Genomic DNA, 22308 nt, shown 5'->3' with positions numbered 1-22308 from the left:
GGGATTGAAGGCCGATAAATCCCCAGGGCCTGATGGACTGCATCCCAGAGTACTTAAGGAGGTGGCCTTGGAAATAGTGGATGCATTGACAGTCATTTTCCAACATTCCATTGACTCTGGATCAGTTCCTATGGAGTGGAGGGTAGCCAATGTAACCCCACTTTTTAAAAAAGGAGGGAGAGAGAAAACAGGGAATTACAGATCGGTCAGCCTGACATCGGTAGTGGGTAAAATGATGGAATCAATTATTAAGGATGTCATCGCAGTGCATTTGGAAAGAGGTAATATGATAGGTCCAAGTCAGCATGGATTTGTGAAAGGGAAATCATGCTTGACAAATCTTCTGGAATTTTTTGAGGATGTTTCCAGCAGAGTGGACAAGGGAGAACCAGTTGATGTGGTATATTTGGACTTTCAGAAGGCTTTCGACAAGGTCCCACACAAGAGATTAATATGCAAAGTTAAAGCACATGGGATTGGGGGTAGTGTGCTGACATGGATTGAGAACTGGTTGTCAGACAGGAAGCAAAGAGTAGGAGTAAATGGGGACTTTTCAGAATGGCAGGCAGTGACTAGTGGGGTACCGCAAGGTCTGTGCTGGGGCCCCAGCTGTTTGCACTGTACATTAATGATTTAGACGAGGGGATTAAATGTAGTATCTCCAAATTTGCGGATGACACTAAGTTGGGTGGCAGTGTGAGCTGCAAGGAGGATTCTATGAGGCTGCAGAGCGACTTGGATAGGTTAGGTGAGTGGGCAAATGCATGGCAGATGAAGTATAATGTGGATAAATGTGAGGTTATCCACTTTGGTGGTAAAAACAGAGAGACAGACTATTATCTGAATGGTGACAGATTAGGAAAAGGGCAGGTGCAAAGAGACCTGGGTGTCATGGTACATCAGTCATTGAAGGTTGGCATGCAGGTACAGCAGGCGGTTAAGAAAGCAAATGGCATGTTGGCCTTCATAGCGAGGGGATTTGAGTACAAGAGCAGGGAGGTGTTGCTACAATTGTACAGGGCCTTGGTGAGGCCACACCTGGAGTATTGTGTACAGTTTTGGTCTCCTAACCTGAGGAAGGACATTCTTGCTATTGAGGGAGTGTAGCGAAGGTTCACCAGACTGATTCCCGGGATGGCGGGACTGACCTATCAAGAAAGACTGGATCAACTGGGCTTGTATTCACTGGAGTTCAGAAGAATAAGAGGGGACCTCATAGAAACGTTTAACGTTCTGACGGGGTTAGACAGGTTAGATGCAGGAAGAATGTTCCCAATGTTGGGGAAGTCCAGAACCAGGGGACACAGTCTAAGGATAAGGGGGAAGCCATTTAGGACCGAGATGAGGAGGAATTTCTTCACCCAGAGAGTGGCGAACCTGTGGAATTCTCTACCACAGAAAGTTGTTGAGGCCAATTCACTAAATATATTCAAAAAGGAGTTAGATGAAGTCCTTACTACTAGGGGAATCAAGGGGTATGGTGAGAAAGCAGGAATGGGGTACTGAAGTTGCATGTTCAGCCATGAACTCATTGAATGGCGGTGCAGGCTAGAAGGGCCGAATGGCCTACTCCTGCACCTATTTTCTATGTTTCTATGTTTCTATGGAAGGCCGCGAGCGTACCGGTGGACACCGCGACAACAGCTCTACAAACCTGTGAGCATACTCACAGGTGCATAAATTACATCCCCAAGGATTTATCCTTGGCCCCTTCAAATTTCTCACCTACGTGCTTTTCCCTCAGCGACATCATCCGAAATCACAGCATCAGTGGAGGGAGAATGAGTGTTAACGTTTCAGGTCAATGACCTTTGATCATGATGAAAAGTAATTGACCTGAAACGTTAACCCTATTTCTCCTGACGAAAGGTCATTGATGTAAACAGTAACTCTGTTTCGCTCTCCACAGATGCTGCCTGACGTGCTGAGTATTTCCACCATTTTCTGTATTTATTTCAGATTTTCAGCATCTGCAGTATTTTTCTTTTGTAGCAGAATTGTTTTTAATCAATTTTTAAAATGTGGGTAAATTAAAAAGGCAAACTTTCTTGTTTCTCAGGCTTGTCAACTGTCACTTAATAAGTTATGATTTTCCAAGTGTTCTCTAGATCTCTCCATAACTAGGGGTATGTCTCTTGGCCATTTCTAAAAGACAGGATATCCTAAGGAATCTCTTCTGAATTTAGCAAACTTGCACAAATATCATTTCACTAATCTTGTCCACACCTCCTTTAATTAGTGGGTGCGAGTTATCTGGATCACACTATTTTAAGACCATCTCAACTTTACAGTCAGCTGTCAACAAACATTAGTTTGGGCTTCAGAGTACATATTGAACTTTCCAAGTATTCACTATATAGCATTGAGATCCACTTGTGGTATTTGTTCCACTTTCGGAACATCCTGGAATGCAAAGATAACCCCCGGCTTCTCTTCTCCACGACAAAACATCTTTTTAAACCCCTCTCCCCTGCCTCCCCCAACCTCACCTCCAACCACAAGTGTGAGGAGCTCATTGACTTCTTTGACTCATTGCCTCTGCTGCTTCTCTCCCTTCCTCATGCCCACCAAGCTAAACTTCCCCCCCCCCCCCCACCCTTGCCCTGAACTCACATCTTTCTCTAGTTTCTCTCCTATCTCCCCTCATCCTCTCTCCAAGCTCATCCTGTCCATGAGACCTACCTCCTGATCCCTCGACCCTGTTCTCACTGAACTGCTGACCACCCAGCTTCCCTTCCTGGCCCCCATGTTAGCTAATGCTGTTAACGTTTCTCTCTCCTCAGGTACTGGCCCCCTCCCCTTCAAATCTGCTGTCATCATCCCCTCCTCAAAAAAACAACCCTTGACCCCTCTGCCCTTGCAAACTACAAACCCCATCTCCAGCCTCCTTTTCCTCTCCAACGTCCTTGAATGTATTGTCACCTCCAAAATCCGTACCCATCTGTCCCGGAATTCCATGTTTGAATCCCTCCAATCAGATTTCTGCCCCTGCCACAGTACTGAAATGGCATTCATTAAAGCCACAAATGACATCCTATGACCATGGTAAACTTTCCCTCCTCGTCCTTCTTGACCTGTCTTTGGCCCCCTCCTATTTCTCATTTACATGCGGCCATCAACAACATCATCTGAAAGCGCAATGTCAGGTTCCACATGTACGCTGACGACACCCAGCTCTACCTCACCACCACCTCTGTCGACCCTTCCACTGCCTTTGATTTGTCCCGCTACTTGTCTGACATCCAATACTGCATGATGAGCAAAAATTTCCTCCAACTAAATATTGGGAAGACCGAAGACATTGTTTTCAGTCCCAGCCATGAACTCCGTTCCCTTGCCACCAACTCCATCCCTCTCCCTGGTCATTGTCTGAGGCTGAACCAGACCGATTGCAACCTATTTGATCCTGAGATGAACCATATATCCGCTCCGTCCTCAAGGTGGCCTAATTCCATCTCCGTAACATCGCGCGTTTCCAACCCCACCTCAGCTCATCTGCTGCTGAAACCCTCATCTGTGCCTTTACCCCTAGACTTTGACTTTTCCAATGTTCTCTTGGCTGGCCTCCCATCTTCCATCCTCCAAAACTCTACTGCCGTTATGGAACTCACACCAAGTCCTGTTCACCCATCACCCCTGTGCTCGCTGACCTACATTGGCTCTCGGTCCGGCAACTCCTCAATTTAAAAATTCTTATCTATGTTTTCAAACCTCTCCATGGGCTCACCCCTCTATTTTCTGTACCCTTCTCCAGCTCTACAACTCTCAGATCTCTGCACTCCTCCAATTCTGTACTCTTGCACATCCCGATTTTAATCACCCCACCATTGGCAGCTGTGCCTTCAGTTGCCTAGACCCTAAGCTTCAAAATTTTCTCCTTAAACCTCTCCACATCTATAGCTCTCTCTGCTCCTTTAATACACTCTTTAAAACCTACCTGTCAACTGTCCTAATAGTGTCTTATGTGGCTTGGTGTCATATTTTGTTTGATAACGCTCCTGTGAGCGCCTTGGGGCCCTTTACTATGTTAAAGGTGCTATATAAATGCAAGTTGTTGTTGAACATTTAATTCAGCCCCTCGAGCCTGTTCCAGCATTCAATTAGATCATGGCTGATCTTAACTCAATCTACCCACCTTGGTTCCATACTCTTGCCTAAACCTTGTACTCCAGTCCCCTTGAGATTAAGGCCAACATTCCATTGGCCATTTAAATTAATGTTTATACTTGTCCACAAGCCTTTAGTGATTTCTGTACTTCTATACATTTTAAAAAGTATATCACATAACTTCAACCCTTTTGTATTTGTATTACCTATGTAAAATTGTCACACTATAATTACACACTCCTGCTGGTGGGGCCTTGCAGAACTACCACCATCAAGAGAGTGTAATTACAGCAGGATAAGTTTCCATTATAAATGTGGACTTTGGACATGGATAGATGAGGAAGGCCATTTGGTCCATTTTGATTAATCCATTCAGAAAGACCCGATAATTCTTCATCCACAACTGTGGCATCCAATTGTTTCCAATGTTTTGATCATTAATTGTGTGAAGAACTTCTTGATATTGTCATAAATTTCCCTTTTACTAGTTTGAACCATTGTCCCCTTGTCCATTTCTTACAATTTAGTTTAAAGTAGCTTTCTAGATTAACCTTTTCCATACCATTTACTATCTTGCATACCTCAAGAAGATCACCTCTCAGATATCTCTTTTCAGGCTCAAAAGCCCAGATTTCTCCACGTATCCTGATAATTCAGACCTCCAATACTAGAGATCAGCCTTGTGGTATTCTCTGACCTACCTCCAGCAAGTGAATATCTCCCATGTGCATTGGTGGCCCGGACTGAACACAGTTCTCAATATTTTCTTTGAATGGAGTGCTACATAGTTTGAACAGACTTCCTCTGACTTGTGTCCTGTTGTTTTGGCTATATAATTCAGCATTCTTTGTTGATTGCTCCTCTGCAGTGCCTGGACATATTGAGAGTCAAGTCTACACAGATTCCTGAGCCTTTTTCAACTCCTTGTTTGTGTGTAGGGTTAGCTCCTCCTCTACCATGCCTGACAATCTGATAGCTGTCCTTGATGATTTCCTCTTCTCTTCCTGGTTAAAGGCCAACATAGAGTAACAATCTAATAAGCTTTATCCATGGATGCCAGCATGCCACTGCCATTTTTAAGTCAATGAATACTATTCTTCTCCCTTTAACTTGCTAAAACCTTTTATTATTACTTTAGTCGAGCTCTTGTGACTTTATACATGGGGAGTCAAGATCAAGTGTAATCTTTAGGTGAAGCTAAGATTAGAGAGTGGGTGATAATTAGACCAAGTTACACAAATGTAATTCAGTCCCCATTTTAAAGTCATATATTCCTTAATTTGATATTTTCACTATAAATTCCAAAGTCCACATTTATAATGGAAACTTATCCCGCAGTAATTACACTCTCTTGGTGGTGGTTTTGCAAGGCCTCCACCAGCAGGAGTGTGTAATTATAGTGTGACAATTTTACATAGGTAATATGAATACAAAAGGGTGGAAATTACTCTACAGTTGTATAAAGCTATGGTTGGACTGCCTCTGGAGTACTGCATTCAGTTGTAGACACTGCACCTGAGGAAAGATATATTGGTCTTGGAGGGCGTGCAGCACAGATTCACCAGAATGATATCGGGGCTAAAAGGGTTAAATTATGAGGACAGATTGCATAGACTAAGTTTGTATTCCCTTGAGTATAGAAGATTAAACAGAGATCGAATTGAGGTGCTTAATATGATTTAAAGGATTTGCTATGGTAGATAGAGATAACATATTTCCTCTAGTGGGCGGGTCTAGAATAAGGGGGCATATCCTTAAAATTAGAGCCAGGCCATTCAGGGTAATGTTAGGAAGCACTTCTTCACACAAGGGTAGTGGAAACCTGGAACTCTCTCCCCGAAAAAAACTGTTGAGATTCGGTCAATTGAAAATTTCAAAACTGAGTTTGATAAATTTTTGTTAGATTTAATGTATTAAGGAATGTGGAGCTAAGGTGGGTAAATTGGAGTTGAGGTACAGATCAGCCATGGTCAAATTGAATGGCAAAATAGGCTGAATGGCCGACTCCTGTTCCTACATTCTGTCCTATGTAATTTCCATTATCAATGTTGACATAGGAATATATAACGGATGTATGCGCAGACACAAGATTTTTCATCTATTTTATAGATACTCAGCAATCTTGCATTCATTGCTCTTCTTGGCTTGATATTTTTTCACCTAATTTTGATTGTCTTCATAATTTATCAAATCTTACTATATTTTGAAAGCCTCAGGTTTGATCCCCATTCTGTATTGAGTTATCGATCTCTGCGATTGGGGTGCTGTAATTAGCCTCAACAGCCTTTGGCGAGAGAGGAAAAAAAATCAGCCACAGTTCCAACTCTTGATTGCAATTCAGTGGCTCCTGTTGGAAAATGTAAATGTGTGTAGATATTGCGTGAGGATCAAATCAGTCTTAGTTATTATGCTGCTCATCATCAAAAATCCTGCTGACACTTGTATAAGCTCACACATAAAGATTGACCATTAGATGAGGTACTGGCAGCACCATAGTATTGTATCGCAGCAGAGTCAGAGATTGTAGGAGAGGGGAAGAAAATTAGTGAATATATAGTGGTTTAGAGTATGTTGTGTCCAGAACACCATACAGGCTAGTATATGTTACATTAACATTTTTAGAAAGAGGAGTCGATCATGGGAACCAATGCAGGGAGACAGAGGGAAACAAAAAGGAGACAAAAGCAAAAGACAGAAAGGAGATGAGGAAAAATGGAGGGCAGAGAAACCCAAGGCAAAGAACAAAAAGGGCCACTGTACAGCAAAATTCTAAAAGGACAAAGGGTGTTAAAAAAACAAGCCTGAAGGCTTTGTGTCTTAATGCAAGGAGTGTCCGTAATAAGGTGGATGAATTAACTGTGCAAATAGATGTTAACAAATATGATGTGATTGGGATTACAGAGACGTGGCTCCAGGATGATCAGGGCTGGGAACTCAACATCCAGGGGTATTCAACATTCAGGAAGGATAGAATAAAAGGAAAAGGAGGTGGGGTAGCATTACTGGTTAAAGAGGAGATTAATGCAATAGTTAGGAAGGACATTAGCTTGGATGATGTGGAATCTATATGGGTAGAGCTGCAGAACACCAAAGGGCAAAAAACATTATTGGGAGTTGTGTACAGACCTCCAAACAGTAGTAGTGATGTTGGGGAGGGCATCAAACAGGAAATTAGGGGTGCGTGCAATAAAGGTGCAGCAGTTATAATGGGTGACTTTAATATGCACATAGATTGGGCTAACCAAACTGGAAGCAATACGGTGGAGGAAGATTTCCTGGAGTGCATAAGGGATGGTTTTCTAGACCAATATGTCGAGGAACCAACTAGGGGGGAGGCCATCTTAGATTGGGTGTTGTGTAATGAGAGAGGATAAATTAGCAATCTCGTTGTGCGAGGCCCCTTGGGGAAGAGTGACCATAATATGGTAGAATTCTGCATTAGGATGGAGAATGAAACAGTTAATTCAGAGACCATGGTCCAGAACTTAAAGAAGGGTAACTATGAAGGTATGAGGCGTGAATTGGCTAGGATAGATTGGCGAATGATACTTAAGGGGTTGACTGTGGATGGGCAATGGCAGACATTTAGAGACCGCATGGATGAACTACAACAATTGTACATCCCTGTCTGGCGTAAAAATAAAAAAGGGAAGGTGGCTCAACCGTGGCTATCAAGGGAAATCAGAGATAGTATTAAAGCCAAGGAAGTGGCATACAAATTGGCCAGAAATAGCAGCGAACCCGGGGACTGGGAGAAATTTAGAACTCAGCAGAGGACAAAGGGTTTGATTAGGGCAGGGAAAATGGAGTACGAGAAGAAGCTTGCAGGGAACATTAAGACAGATTGCAAAAGTTTCTATAGATATGTAAAGAGAAAAAGGTTAGAAAAGACAAATGTAGGTCCCCTGCAGTCAGAATCAGGGGAAGTCATAACGGGGAACAAAGAAATGGCAGACCAATTGAACAAGTACTTTGGTTCGGTATTCACTGAGGAGGACACAAACAACCTTCCGGATATAAAAGGGGTCAGAGGGTCTAGTAAGGAGGAGGAACTGAGGGAAATCCTTATTAGTCAGGAAATTGTGTTGGGGAAATTGATGGGATTGAAGGCCGATAAATCACCAGGGCCTGATGGACTGCATCCCAGAGTACTTAAGGAGGTGGCCTTGGAAATAGCGGATGCATTGACAGTCATTTTCCAACATTCCATTGACTCTGGATCAGTTCCTATGGAGTGGAGGGTAGCCAATGTAACCCCACTTTTTAAAAAAGGAGGGAGAGAGAAAACAGGGAATTATAGACCGGTCAGCCTGACAACGGTAGTGGGTAAAATAATGGAATCAATTATTAAGGATGTCATAGCAGCGCATTTGGAAAGAGATGACATGATAGGTCCAAGTCAGCATGGATTTGTGAAAGGGAAATCATGCTTGACAAATCTTCTGGCATTTTTTGAGGATGTTTCCAGTAGGGAGAACCAGTTGATGTGGCTTTCAACAAGGTCCCACACAAGAGATTAACGTGCAAAGTTAAAGCACATGGGATTGGGGGTAGTATGCTGACATGGATTGAGAACTGGTTGTCAGACAGGAAGCAAAGAGTAGGAGTAAATGGGTACTTTTCAGAATGGCAGGCAGTAACTAGTGGGGTACCGCAAGGTTCTGTGCTGGGGCCCCAGCTGTTTACACTGTACATTAATGATTTAGACGAGGGGATTAAATGTAGTATCTCAATTTGCGGATGGCACTAAGCTGGGTGGCAGTGTGAGCTGCGAGGAGGATACTATGAGGCTGCAGAGCGACTTGGATAGGTTAGGTGAGTGGGCAGATGCATGGCAGATAAAGTATAATGTGGTTAAATGTGAGGTTATCCACTTTGGTGGTAAAAACAGAGAGATAGACTATTATCTGAATGGTGACAGATTAGGAAAAGGGGAGGTGCAACGAGACTTGGGTGTCATGGTACATCAGTCATTGAAGGTTGGCATGCAGGTACAGCAGGCGGTTAAGAAAGCAAATGGCATGTTGGCCTTCATAGCGAGGGGATTTGAGTACAGGGGCAGGGAGGTGTTACTACAGTTATACAGGGCCTTGGTGAGGCCACACCTGGAGTATTGTGTACAGTTTTGGTCTCCTAACCTGAGGAAGGACATTCTTGCTATTGAGGGAGTGCAGAGAAGGTTCACCAGACTGTTTCCCGGGATGGCGGGACTGACCTATCAAGAAAGACTGGATCAACTGGGCTTGTATTCACTGGAGTTCAGAAGAATGAGAGGGGACCTCATAGAAACGTTTAAAATTCTGACGGGGTTAGACAGGTTAGATGCAAGAAGAATGTTCCTAATGTTGGGGAAGTCCAGAACCAGGGGTCACAGTCTAAGAATAAGGGGTAAGCCATTTAGGACCGAGATGAGGAGAAACTTCTTCACCCAGAGAGTGGTGAACCTGTGGAATTCTCTACCACAGAAAGTTGTTGAGGCCAATTCACTAAATATATTCAAAAAGGAGTTAGATAAAGTCCTTACTACTAGGGGGATCAAGGGGTATGGTGAGAAAGCAGGAATGGGGTACTGAAGTTGCATGTTCAGCCATGAACTCATTGAATGGCGGTGCAGGCTCGAAGGGCTGAATGGCCTACTCCTGCACCTATTTTCTATGTTTCTATGTTTCTATAAACTAGCCGACCTCATGCAGAAATATCACAGGTCAGTAAAAGGAGAGTATAGCTTTTGTCCACTATATCAAGTTACCATAGGGTAAATACTGAGAAAAGCACTTGTGCTCTGTGACAAGAATGCGTTAAGATTTTCTGTGTGCTAATTGTAGTGAACCTGCATCGCTTTCAAGAGAGTTGCTCACCATTTGTAACATTGTCTCAAAGCAGCATGGAGTCCTGACATTTTCTTCTTAAACCTTTGTTAAACAGGATTAGACTTTATTTCCAATATATTTGATAGCATACCAATTGAACATATGGGTAATTGTAATACACTAAACTGTATCTACTGTTCCTAGACTTTCCTTCCACTTTTAAAGAATAAATTATTAATGCTTAGAGTCTGCCTGGGAACGGTAGCACAGTAGTAATGTTACTGGACTATTAATCAAGTAGGCCTGGACTAATGATGCGGAGACAAGAGTTGAAAACCCACCACGCCAGTTGGGGAATTTAAATAAATCTGGAATAAAAAGCTAGTATCAATAATGGTGACCATGAAACCGGATTGTCGTAAAAACCCATCTGGTTCACTAATGTCCTTCAGGGAAGGAAATCTGCCATCCTGATCCAGTCTGGCCTATATGTGACTCCAAACCCACAGCAATGTGGTTGACTCTTAAGTGCTCTCTGAGAAATGGCCTAGCAAGCCACTCAGTTGTCGAGAAGGCGGCTCACCACCACCTTCTCGAGGACAATTAGGGATGGGTAATGAATGCTAGCCTTGCTAGCGACGCCCATATCCCATGAATAAATAAATTAAAATGAACTATTGGTTCAGCTATGTGTGGGTGTATTGCTCAATGCTTAGGTGTTTGTATCTGTGTGGGTGTGTTAGTGCTCTAAATTAGTTTTTAAGAATCCCACTTTTCCAATCTGATGGCGAGTCAACGTCAGCAACAAAGTTACTTAAATAAAAACAGAGTGCAAGAGAGAAAAATGGAGAGTTGAGGGAAAGCAAGATACAGCCTCAGCCAAATTGGATGTTGGGGTAATTGGGCATCTTCAGTGCACAACAGCTTCACTGAGACTTATTGATGTCTCATCCACCATCTCTATTTTCAGTGTACCTTAGTAATTCAGTTGAGCCAACACTCTATACAGCAGGATGATCTGTTCTCTTTTTATTACTGCCTTTGCTGACATTTTTGAGAACCACCTCTGACTCTCAGTGGGCCAAGACCGGGGTGCAACTTGCTGAGTCACATCTCCAACTTGCTTCCCATTGACTGGATTATACTTTCACCCACCTAGATAAATAATCCATGGCTATAAGGGAGTCTGGCCCAAACTAGGGACAACTGTTCTATACATTCCAACACGAACCTGGCCCTGGGTTTGTCCATTTGTTAATGTAAATAACATTTTCAAAAACCTGCAACTTGTTTGGGGATCGGAAGTTACTTTATATTGATAATGTAATTAAAACAGGTTTATGTTCACTGCCAATTATTTTCTGACCTCTGTTCTGAGAATATCGGCTCATAATTTGCGGTCAGCAGCAATGCAGTGGCAATTACCGCTGACCTTGAAGAAATGCAGATTCACTGAGATGCTGCCTGATCTGAAGAATTACAAATATGAAAAATTACTTGAAAAACTAGGGATCTTTTCAACACAGATTACAGAGTGATATGATGGAACTATTTAAAATTCTGAAAGTATGGTACAGGGTAGATAGTTTCCAGTATTTGAGGAGTCAAGAACGAGGAGGTATAAATACAAGATTAAATGTAATGGCCCCGAATTTGTGGTGGGTCACAGTCTGTGTTCGCCATCATTACCCCTCTTAAACTGACCGTAACTTTGTGATCTCTGTGATCTTTGGTCTTGTGATCTCTGTGATCTTCCTTGTTTAACTTCCTTTTTCTTTCTTTTCTTCTTTTTTCCCCCATAGGTGGCCAAGACTGGGAATTAAACATACAGGGGTATCTGATGATTCAGAAAGATAGGCAAGAAGGGAAAAGAGGTGGGGTAGCTCTGTTAATAAAAGATGATATCAGGGCAGTTGTGAGGGATGATATGGGCTCTAATGAACAAAATGTTGAATCATTGTGGGTGGAGATTAGAGATAGTAAGGGGAAAAAGTCATTGGTCGGCGTAGTTTATTGGCCCCCAAATAATAACTTCACGGTGGGGCGGGCAATAATCAAGGGAATAATGGAGGCATGTGAAAAAGGAATGGCAGTAGTCATGGGGGATTTTAACCTACATATCGATTGGTCAAATCAAATCGCATGGGATAGCCTGGAGGAGGAATTCATAGAATGCATACGGGATTGTTTCTTAGAACAGTATGTAACAGAACCTACAAGGGAGCAAGCCATCTTAGATCTGGTCCTGTGTAATGAGACAGGAAAAATAAACGATCTCCTCGTAAAAGATCCTCTCGGAATGAGTGATCACAATATGGTTGAATTTGTAATACAGATTGAGGATGAGGAAGTTGTGTCAGAAACGAGCGTACTATGCTTAAACAAAGGGGACTACAGTGGTATGAGGGCAGAGTTGGCTAAAGTAGACTGGAAACAAGGACTAAACGGTGGCACAATTGAGGAACAGTGGAGGAATTTTAAGGAGCTCTTTCATAGTGCGTAACAAGAATATATTCCACTGAAAAAGAAGGGCGGCAAGAGAAGGGATAACCAGCCGTGGATAACCAAGGAAATAAAGGAAAGTATCAAATCAAAGACCAATGCATACAAGGTGGCCAAGGTTAGTGGGAAACTAGAGGATTGGGAAAATTTTAAGCAACAGCAAAGAATGACTAAAAAAGCAATAAAGAAAGGGAAGATAGATTACGAAGGTAAACTTGCGCAAAACATAAAAACAGATAGTAAAAGCTTTTACAGATATATAAAACGGAAAAGAGTGACTAAAGTAAATGTTGGTCCCTTAGAAGATGAGAAGGGGGATTTAATAATGGGAAATGTGGAAATGGCTGAGACCTTAAACAATTATTTTGCTTCCGTCTTCACAGTGGAAGACACAAAAACCATGCCAAAATTTGCAGGCCACAGGAATGTGGGAAGGGAGGACCTTGAGACAATCACTATCACTAGAGGGGTAGTGCTAGACAGGCTAATGGGACTGAAGGTAGACAAGTCCCCTGGTCCTGATGAAATGCATCCCAGGGTATTAAAAGAGATGGCGGAAGTTATAGCAGATGCATTCGTTATAATCTACCAAAATTCTCTGGACTCTGGGGAGGTACCAGCGGATTGGAAAGCAGCTAATGTAACGCCTCTGTTTAAAAAAGGGGGCAGGCAAAAGGCAGGTAACTATAGGCCGGTTAGTTTAACATCTGTAGTGGGGAAAATGCTTGAAGCTATCATTAAGGAAGAAATAGCGGGACATCTAGATAGGAATAGTGCAATCAAGCAGACGCAGCATGGATTCATGAAAGGGAAATCATGTTTAACTAACTTACTGGAATTCTTTGATATAACGAGCATGGTGGATAGAGGTGTACCGATGGATGTGGTGTATTTAGATTTCCAAAAGGCATTCGATAAGGTGCCACACAAAAGGTTACTGCAGAAGATAAAGGTACGCGGAGTCAGAGGAAATGTATTAGCATGGATAGAGAATTGGCTGGCGAACAGAAAGCAGAGAGTCGGGATAAATGGGTCCTTTTCCGGTTGGAAATCAGTGGTTAGTGGTGTGCCACAGGGATCAGTGCTGGGACCACAACTGTTTACAATATACATAGATTACCTAGAAGAGGGGACAGAGTGTAGTGCAACAAAATTTGCAGATGACACAAAGATTAGTGGGAAAGCGGGTTGTGTAGAGGACTCAGTGGGACTGCAAGGAGATTTGGATAGGTTAAGCGAATGGGTTAAGGTTTGGCAGATGGAATACAATGTTGGAAAGTGTGAGGTCATCCACCTTGGGGGAAAAAAAAAACAGTAAAAGGGAATATTATTTGAATGGGGAGAAATTACAACATGCTGTGGTGCAGAGGGACCTGGGGGTCCTTGTGCATGAATCCCAAAAGGTTAGTTTGCAGGTGCAGCAGGTAATCAGGAAGGCGAATGGAATGTTGGCCTTCATTGCGAGAGGGATGGAGTACAAAAGCAGGGAGGTCTTGCTGCAACTGTATAAGGTATTGGTAAGGCCGCACCTGGAGTACTGTGTGCAGTTTTGGTCACCTTACTTAAGGAAGGATATACTAGTTTTGGAGGGGGTACAGAGACGATTCACTAGGCTGATTCCAGAAATGAGGGGGTTACCTTATGATGATAGATTGAGTAGACTGGGTCTTTACTCGTTGGAGTTCAGAAGGACGAGGGGTGATCTTATAGAAACATTTAAAATCATGAAAGGGATAGACAAGATAGAGGCAGAGAGGTTGTTTCCACTGGTTGGGGAGACTAGAACTAGGGGGCACAGCCTCAAAATACGGAGGAGCCAATTTAAAACTGAGTTGAGAAAGAATTTCTTCTCCCAGAGGGTTGTGAATCTGTGGAATTCTCTGCCCAAGGAAGCAGTTGAGGCTGGCTCATTGAATGTTTTCAAGTCAAAGATGGATAGATTTTTAAGCAATAAGGGAATTAAGGGTTACGGGGAGAAGGAGGGTAAGTGGAGCTGAGTCCACGACCAGATCAGCCATGATCTTATTGAATGGCGGAGCAGGCTCGAGGGGCTAGATGGCATGTTCTTATGTTCTCTTCCACGTCCTTCTTTCTCTTTTCCTTCATGCATTTCCTTTCCTTTTTCTTCTCTTCCCCTTTCCTGAAGAGGCTCACTCCTACTGGGGTACAGGTCTATCACTGCTGACAGTCGTCCAATAGCTCCCATAGATTATTCATGTGTGAGTGGAGACTGAGAACTCTGTGCAGGAAATCACAGCTGACCCCCTCTTGTCCTTGGCCTTTCCTAAGGAAACCAAAGGGAACTGGGGCAAAAATACAGGCTCTTCATTTATTCCTAAAAAACGAGCAACTATGCATTCTGCATTTTTTAAACTCAGGAAGTATTCCAGATTTACTGCAGTAAATGAGGTTCCTGCAGCAGTTGCTAAATAGATAAAAGAATTGGAAGTAACCCAGGAAACAGGTAAAGATTTTGCTCATATAAACATAGTCCAAGATCGGTCACTGCTGTCTGAAGTTTAGGAACGTAGGAACAGGAGTAGGCCATTTAGTCCCTCAAGTCTGTTCCATCATTCAATGTGATCATGGCTGCTCTGCGACCTAACTCCATATACCCGCCTTTGCCCCATAGCCCTTAATACCCTTGGTTACCAAAAATCGATCAATCTCAGAATTAAAATTAACAATTGATCTTGAATTTCAAACTTCTACCACTCTTTGCCTGTAGAAGTGTTTCCTAACTTCACTCCCGAAAGGCCTGGCTTTAATTTTTAGACTTTTTCCCCTAATCCTAGACTCCACAACCAATTTCTCTCCATCTACCCTATCAGCAATGTTTCCTGTAACTTTTTTTGGGCCGCGTGTGGTTTTTCTATTGAAAAGCTGGCAAGTCGACTGCGCGAGACCCCTGAAGTGCTGCACAGCTGTGCAGCTTACAGGGAACATTGCCTATCAGTTCCCTTCAATAGCTTGGAAACTTCAATCAAATCACCTCTTAAACTCCCAAAGTCCAGGAAGATATCCTTCCTAAGGTGTGGTGCCCAGAACTGAACAAAGCACTCCAGCTGTGGTCTAACCAGGGCATTGTATAGCTGTAGCATGACTTATACCCCTTGTATTCTAGTCTTCTAGATATAAAGGCCAGCATTCCATTCACCTTATTGATTATTTTTTGTACCTGTCCATGACATTTTAATGTTCTACGTACCTGGATCCCAAGTCTCTGTTAGGTCATCCACTGTTTTTAGATCCAAAGTGGATGAACTCACATTGGCCTACATTGAAATCCATTTGCCACAGTTTTGCCCATTCACTTAATCGATCACAATCTCTTTGTAATTTTATGCTTTCATCTACAGTGCCTACAATGCCACCTATGTTTGTGTCATCGGCAAATTTGGATATGTGACTTTCTATCCCATCATTGAAGTCATTAAAACGATGAATAGTTGAGGCCCCAACACACATCCCTGCGGGACACCACTAGTCACATCCTGCCGATTAGAGTACCTGCCCATTATCGCTACTCTCTTTCTCCTGCTCAGCCAATTTCCTAAATCGGGTCAATAATTTGCCCTCAATTCTATGGGCTTCAACTTTAGCTAACAGTCTCTTATGAGGGACTTTATCAAATGTCTTCTGGAAGTCCATATAAATAACATCCATAGACATGCTTTTGTCCACTACTTCAGTCACCTCTTCAAAAAATTCAGTTGGGTTTGTCAGGCATAACCTACCTTATATATGCATTAACACCAGTCCAGTGTGAAGCTGGCTTCAAATAGGCACACTGGTCTGTTGGAACTCCCAGGCACTTTATAAACTTAGCACTGAGATTTTTTTAAACTGAGCCTTTTAATGTTATAGAAAATTGAAATGTGCAGCCATGTTCTCGGAGCATTTAAAATTAGCTGCTGATTTTTAATGATTTAAAGCTTCTTGCCTATCTTTGTACATTAACTTCTATGGATCTTTTTTGAACTGTGTATTAAATAGTTATACATTCTTTTCCACTGTATGCATCTTTCCTTCTAGAAATTCCTTTGTATAATTACAAAAAAACTCGAACAACATGATGCTGTAATGTAAATATCGACTCTGTTCATTGGGGTTTTAGTTCTACCTTTTTCAAAGGGTATTTGGGTTAAAACAATAAAGGATTACTTTAATATATTTTGTGTTGTTGGTGAATTGTATTTATATTGGTGTAATGGTTACTTCTCGCCTTGGCAGTGAATATGGGAGCAATACAACAAAGCCTAATGCTCATCTGATGTCTAAAAATGTACACTTTCCACCAGGATTACTGGATAATGATCAGCAACAAGAACCATAGCTGATTCTTCCCCGCCCCCCTCCACCAAATGTAGGGACTCTGAAGTCAATAATAAAGCCACCATTTCTATCTTAGCTTGGATCACAGACCATAAATTGAATCTGTGATGTTCTCTTAAGTACATCTTCGTAATATGCTGGAAAGCACATCCAAGGAGCTCAAATTGTAATATTTCAAAATTCCCCTTTTGCATTTAAAAAAAAAAATGTTTTCTTTGCATCCTGCAGAAATTGGGCTCCTGACAAAACAGTATTTGGATAAAGAGTATTTGGTGCCGGATCATGTAACAACCCAGCTGATGCTGGGAGAGCTTAAGAAGATGGGAGAACAGAGCTGGCTGCTAGATGGTATGTGCCTATTACGCTGGTTCTATAATTACAGCATCACTCAGGAATTAATTTTAATTGAGCAACTTGGGTGAAAGGTCAAGCCCTATGGTGCAGGATACCACCAAGGTTGAAAGGAATAAAATAAAAGAGTTGTTGAATCAGGAAATGATGATTAGGTGGTGCCAAGTTTGAGTTTTAAAAGCCTATAGATTGTAGGAAGAAGGAAGGACAGAAGGAGGTGAGGAGTTCTACAGCATTAAACTCCTGGGAAAATAAGTTAGAGTAGGAGATAGTGAGATGAGTCTTGATTTCAATACTGTGATATTACAGGGAGGAGAAAGAGAGGAAAGCTCACAGAAAGAATGACCATAATAACATTAAATAATAGGAAACTGTTGCCACTCTCTCAGCATTCGGCCAAAAAATAACCCTTTTTGGAATGGTATCTGATCCAGGCCGATGTTTATTTCATGCTTCCTATTCTCTAGTAAACACCTGAGCCAGAGTCAAATCTAGGCTTTATTTCCTGACATGATCTGCACATAGCTGAAGTACTTTTTTGTGTCAAATTTCCATCTGCAGATGAACATTTAGGCCACCAACTCTCCCAACTTGTTATTCTGTGTGAGAAGCCAGATTATTTGACTATGGAGAGCATCAATGGCAAGCTTAAACTTGTCCTCACCAAACATCCACACCTACAACTCCAGCAGCAATTGTTGGATAGCTGCAATGAGCATGAACAATAACTGCTTTTTCCCCATCCCTAGCTCAGGAGCTGAAGACAATTGTAGAACATTTATTGCTACCCTGACTGAGATCTGCTAATCTAGCACAGACCAGTGATCAAAATTGGGACCACTCTTGTCAGTCTTCCTCAGTTCTATACCTGACAGTTTACTGAGAGTCCTATAATGTGTTCTAACGTTTCCTGCAATTTTGTTTTCTATTTTAGTTGTCCCGACTAGTTCTTACCCTTATATCCTCTGGCCTTTGACCTACCTTTCTTCCTCCTTTAACCTTTGCATTACTTGTTGCCACATCTGTTTCTTCGGCAACACTTCTTTCCCCAATGCAATATGGTCACTTTGTGTTCTAAGTTATGTGTCCTTGAAAGCATTCCATTTATTTTCTGCACTCCTCCCTTCTGGCAATGCTAGTCTAGCTCTCTTATATAGCTCCATAATCCCTCAAAATGCAACCACCTAAAGTTGAATGCCTTTTTTATACTCCTTCCTTTCTCCTTTATAAGCCTAGCCATATCAACCACAGTGTGTCTTTAACTGTAACCTCCTCTGCCATTCCCTAGTTGTTGCCTAATCTTGCATCTAGTATTGACATTTCCCATGTGAACTGTTTAACCGTCCAAGCCAGTAATGTGTCAAGGATCACATTTTCACTCCCATTACAGATATTTTTGGCAGATAGAATGACATGGAGTTTCAGTATCCAGGGCTGGGAGTGGCAAGACATGTACTTATAGCTTCATTAAATTGCTAACTCATCTATGCTGCTGTGGAGAGACAGCGTACAGAAGAACATAGGAACAGGAGTAGCCCATTCAGCCCCTCGAGACTGTTTCACCATTCAATTAGATCATGGCTGATCTGTATCTTAACTCCATCTACCCGCCTTGGTTCCATAATCTTAATACCTGTAATGTATGCACCCGTGAGTATGCTCACAGGTTTATAGAGCTGTTGATACGTTCGCGACAGGGTGTCCCTGGAGATAAAACACGCGGTGTCCACTGGTACGCTTGTGGCCTTCCACGAGAGGTGGGCATCGGAGGGACTGGAGTGCATCATTTCAACAGGGAACAACATTTTAATTTAATTCAATTTGTAAGGTTCCCTTTAATATTTATTGGTTAATTGTGGATTTTTATGCCCTTACAAAAGGCACTAGATTTAAAGTTACTTTAAAAGAGTTGTGGAGCTAATGAAGGATCCCCAATGGAGGACTTGCTACGCAAAAATAAACTGAAGAATGGAAAGGAACATAAGTCATTTACCCTTCTGTCTAGTTGGTAATGATTTAATTGCATGTATATTAATTTTGATGTACTTGCTTTTACCATCATCGATGTGATGGATTTTCATGCTCGGGTAGATAGTTAGGCTGTGGCTGTTGCTGAGACAAAATTAATTGCATCAGTGCTGCACACCATAAGTTGTTTGCTCATCATCGCCACTGTTTCCTCAGTGCTAATGTTTTGTAAGCTTCAATGTTGTACATCATTTGAATTATTCTAGTAACTGGCAGATCAATTAGATCCCCTGGTAAATGCACAGCTCGGTATGAAACTGAGCTGTACAGGCAAAGAAGGTCCTAGGTTTGAACCTTGCTTTGTGGCGACTTGGCTGACCTCAGCCAGGGTGACATTGCAGACGCTACAATTGGTCTTAGCTAAGGAGGATGAAAAATCAACTAGTGACTCCTGCTGAAAATGCTGTGTGTGGATGTTGGGTAAAAACAGGATCAGGATTGACTGTGATATCCAACATTGCCAAATAGCCTGCCAACAGTATCATCAGTTCCTTACAAAGCAGTACTTGCAAATTACATTTAAATGTATCAAGCTATTTGCACATGACATCATTGTAATAAAATTGATGCACAGCTCTTCAGGCTTTCGCTCTCCCGACACAAAAAGTTTTTGAAATGCTTTTTTTATGAAGATATAACATATTATAGTTGAGTAATGAATTTCAGAAAGCATAAGTTTTACTCTGAAGTTTGGAGAAATAACTCCTCAGCTGGTTTTACTGGCAAACTATAGGCTGGTAATATGAACCCTTTATTCTTCTGAGCCCAGGTTTTCCCCGTACACTAACCCAGACAGAAGCACTGAACAGCATCTACCAGCTTGATCTCATCATTCACTTGAATATCCCGTTTGAAACATTAAAGCAGAGACTCAGCGCACGATGGGTTCACCCGTCGAGTGGAAGAGTATACAACATGGTATTCAACCCTCCCCATGCACATGTAAGTGATTGACCAAGCTTTTTGCTTGCAAACTCAGAAACCTGCTTTTAGCACCTAATGTCAAAAGGAAAAGATACCACATTCATTAAGGCTCACACCATACATAATATTGGGATGCACAAGATGAGGCTGCCCTGGCCTATTAATTAAGACCTACCTTAATCCAAAATGATTAAGATAGCAACAAATATCAAAATACTCATAATATAAGGCTCTCTCTCATAAGAATGGTAAAACTTGAGTTTATGCCAAATTGCTGCGTTTCTGATCTTTGCTGTGTCACTGTGGGTGAGCTGCTCAATAGGTGCCTGGGGAGAGAGAGAAAATCAGAGTCAGAGACATCTCCTTCTCCAAGAAAGGCGGGTGTCTTAGCATCCAGGTTCAGAAGAGCTTTGGTACTGGCCTGGGAGCACAGCACTCTGCCTGCCCTCTGACTAGTAGAGGTTGCCTGATGTGGGAAAACTCAAGGAACAGATTAAAAAAATAAGCTTAAAAAGATGGACCATTACCCTTGCGGAAAAAAATCTTCCTTTATATTCTAAAGTTTCAATTTAAATTCTGTTCCAGTGATTGTGATTAAATGGCACAAAGTACTAGTTCGTGTTATAAATTATCATTTTTTCATTAAAATCTTGATCCAAACATAACCTTTTAAAGAACTGGGCTAATTATATGTTTAATTGAATAGTAATTAAGAAAAAAACACAAGCAGTATTCAAGACCATAACATTATGGTCTTATTTGCTTATCAACTGATCTTACTTACTGCAACACCGAGGTATGCAGATCTGCTGTCCTCCCACACTAGAGCAAGAAATACTTTCCATTTAAATATAAATGTCTGTTTGTTCTGTTCTCTTTTAACCCATAGTATTGCCTGTTTCAAATATACAGTACTACCATTAACTTAGTTGCTGTGAGGGATTTTTGCTGAAAATCACTTTTTCTGCATTGTGATTTAACTGTTAGTTTTTCCATGCAGGGAATTGATGACATTACTGGGGAGATTTTAATCCAGCGTGACGATGACAAGCCAGAAGTGGTTGCATCTAGACTGCGCCAGTACAAAGATGTTACAAAGCCAGTTATAGATTTATACAAGTTAGTAATGCAAGAAATTTCCATGTATTTAAAGCCTTTGATGTAGCAAAATGTCCTGAGGTGCTTCACTGGTCAAGGTATGAAATGAGCAGAAGTTGAGGGGAGTTTAAGGACTGTGGCTGATGAGGTAAGTTTAATGGTGGCTATTGAAGGTGGGGAAGGAAGACAAGGTGGTTTAGAAGAGTTGTATATTTATTTTGATTTGATTAGAGTGATTTAAATGATAATTTAACAACTCATACACTCTCATTGACTACCTCTGGCTTAGTCCCCTTTTTAAATGCAAAGCTGTTTGTTGACATAGAAACATAGAAAATAGGTGCCGGAGTAGGCCATTCGGCCCTTCGAGCCTGCAACACCATTCAATCAGATCATGGCTGATTATTCACCTCAGTACCCCTTTCCTGCTTTCTCTCCATACCCCTTGATCCCTTTAGCCGTAAGGGCCATATCTAACTCCCTCTTGAATATATCCAATGAACTGGCATCAACAACTCTCTGCAGTAGGGAATTCCACAGGTTAACAATTCTCTGAGTGAAGAAGTTTCTCCTCATCTCAGTCCTAAATGGCTTACCCCATATCCTTAGACTGTGTCCCCTGGTTCCGGACTTCCCCAACATCGGGAACATTCTTCCTGCATCCAACCTGTCCAGTCCCGTCAGAATTTTATATGTTTCCATGAGATCCCCTCTCATTCTTCTGAACTCCAGTGAATACAGGCCCAGTCTCTCCTCATATGTCAGTCCTGCCATCCCAGGAATCAGTCTGGTGAACCTTCGCTGCACTCCCTCAATAGCAAGAATGTCCTTCCTCAGATTAGGAGACCAAAACTGAACACAATATTCCAAGTGAGGCCTCACCAAGGTCCTGTACAACTGCAGTAAGACCCCTCCTGCTCCTATACTCAAATCCTCTCGCTATGAAGGCCAACATACCATTTGCCTCCTTCACCACCTACGACACCCAGGTCACATTCTCTCTCTTCTCTCTCCCCCCCCCCCACACTCACTCACACTCTTTCCCCCCCCCTCACACTCACTCACACTCTTTCCCCCTCCCCCACACTCACTCACACTCTTTCCCCCCCCCCCACACTCACTCACACTCTCTTTCCCCCCCCCCCACACTCAC

The 22308-nt window shown here is 42.2% G+C and overlaps 1 protein-coding gene across 1 annotated transcript in view; it reads left to right on the top strand.

Annotated features, from left to right (window-relative positions):
• ak4 (adenylate kinase 4) overlaps window positions 1–22308 on the top strand; it is an 81471-nt gene that overhangs the window by 7138 nt on the left and 52025 nt on the right. Inside the window, exons 3-5 of the mRNA XM_070886143.1 lie at window positions 16983–17102; window positions 19903–20075; window positions 21058–21176. Coding sequence (XP_070742244.1) covers window positions 16983–17102; window positions 19903–20075; window positions 21058–21176 — 412 coding nt within the window. The remainder of the gene's footprint in view (window positions 1–16982; window positions 17103–19902; window positions 20076–21057; window positions 21177–22308) is intronic.

Source organism: Pristiophorus japonicus, chromosome 8 (genome assembly GCF_044704955.1).
Source record: "Pristiophorus japonicus isolate sPriJap1 chromosome 8, sPriJap1.hap1, whole genome shotgun sequence".
Lineage (NCBI taxonomy): Eukaryota > Metazoa > Chordata > Chondrichthyes > Pristiophoridae > Pristiophorus > Pristiophorus japonicus.
This window is presented reverse-complemented; position numbering and strand designations above follow the sequence as displayed.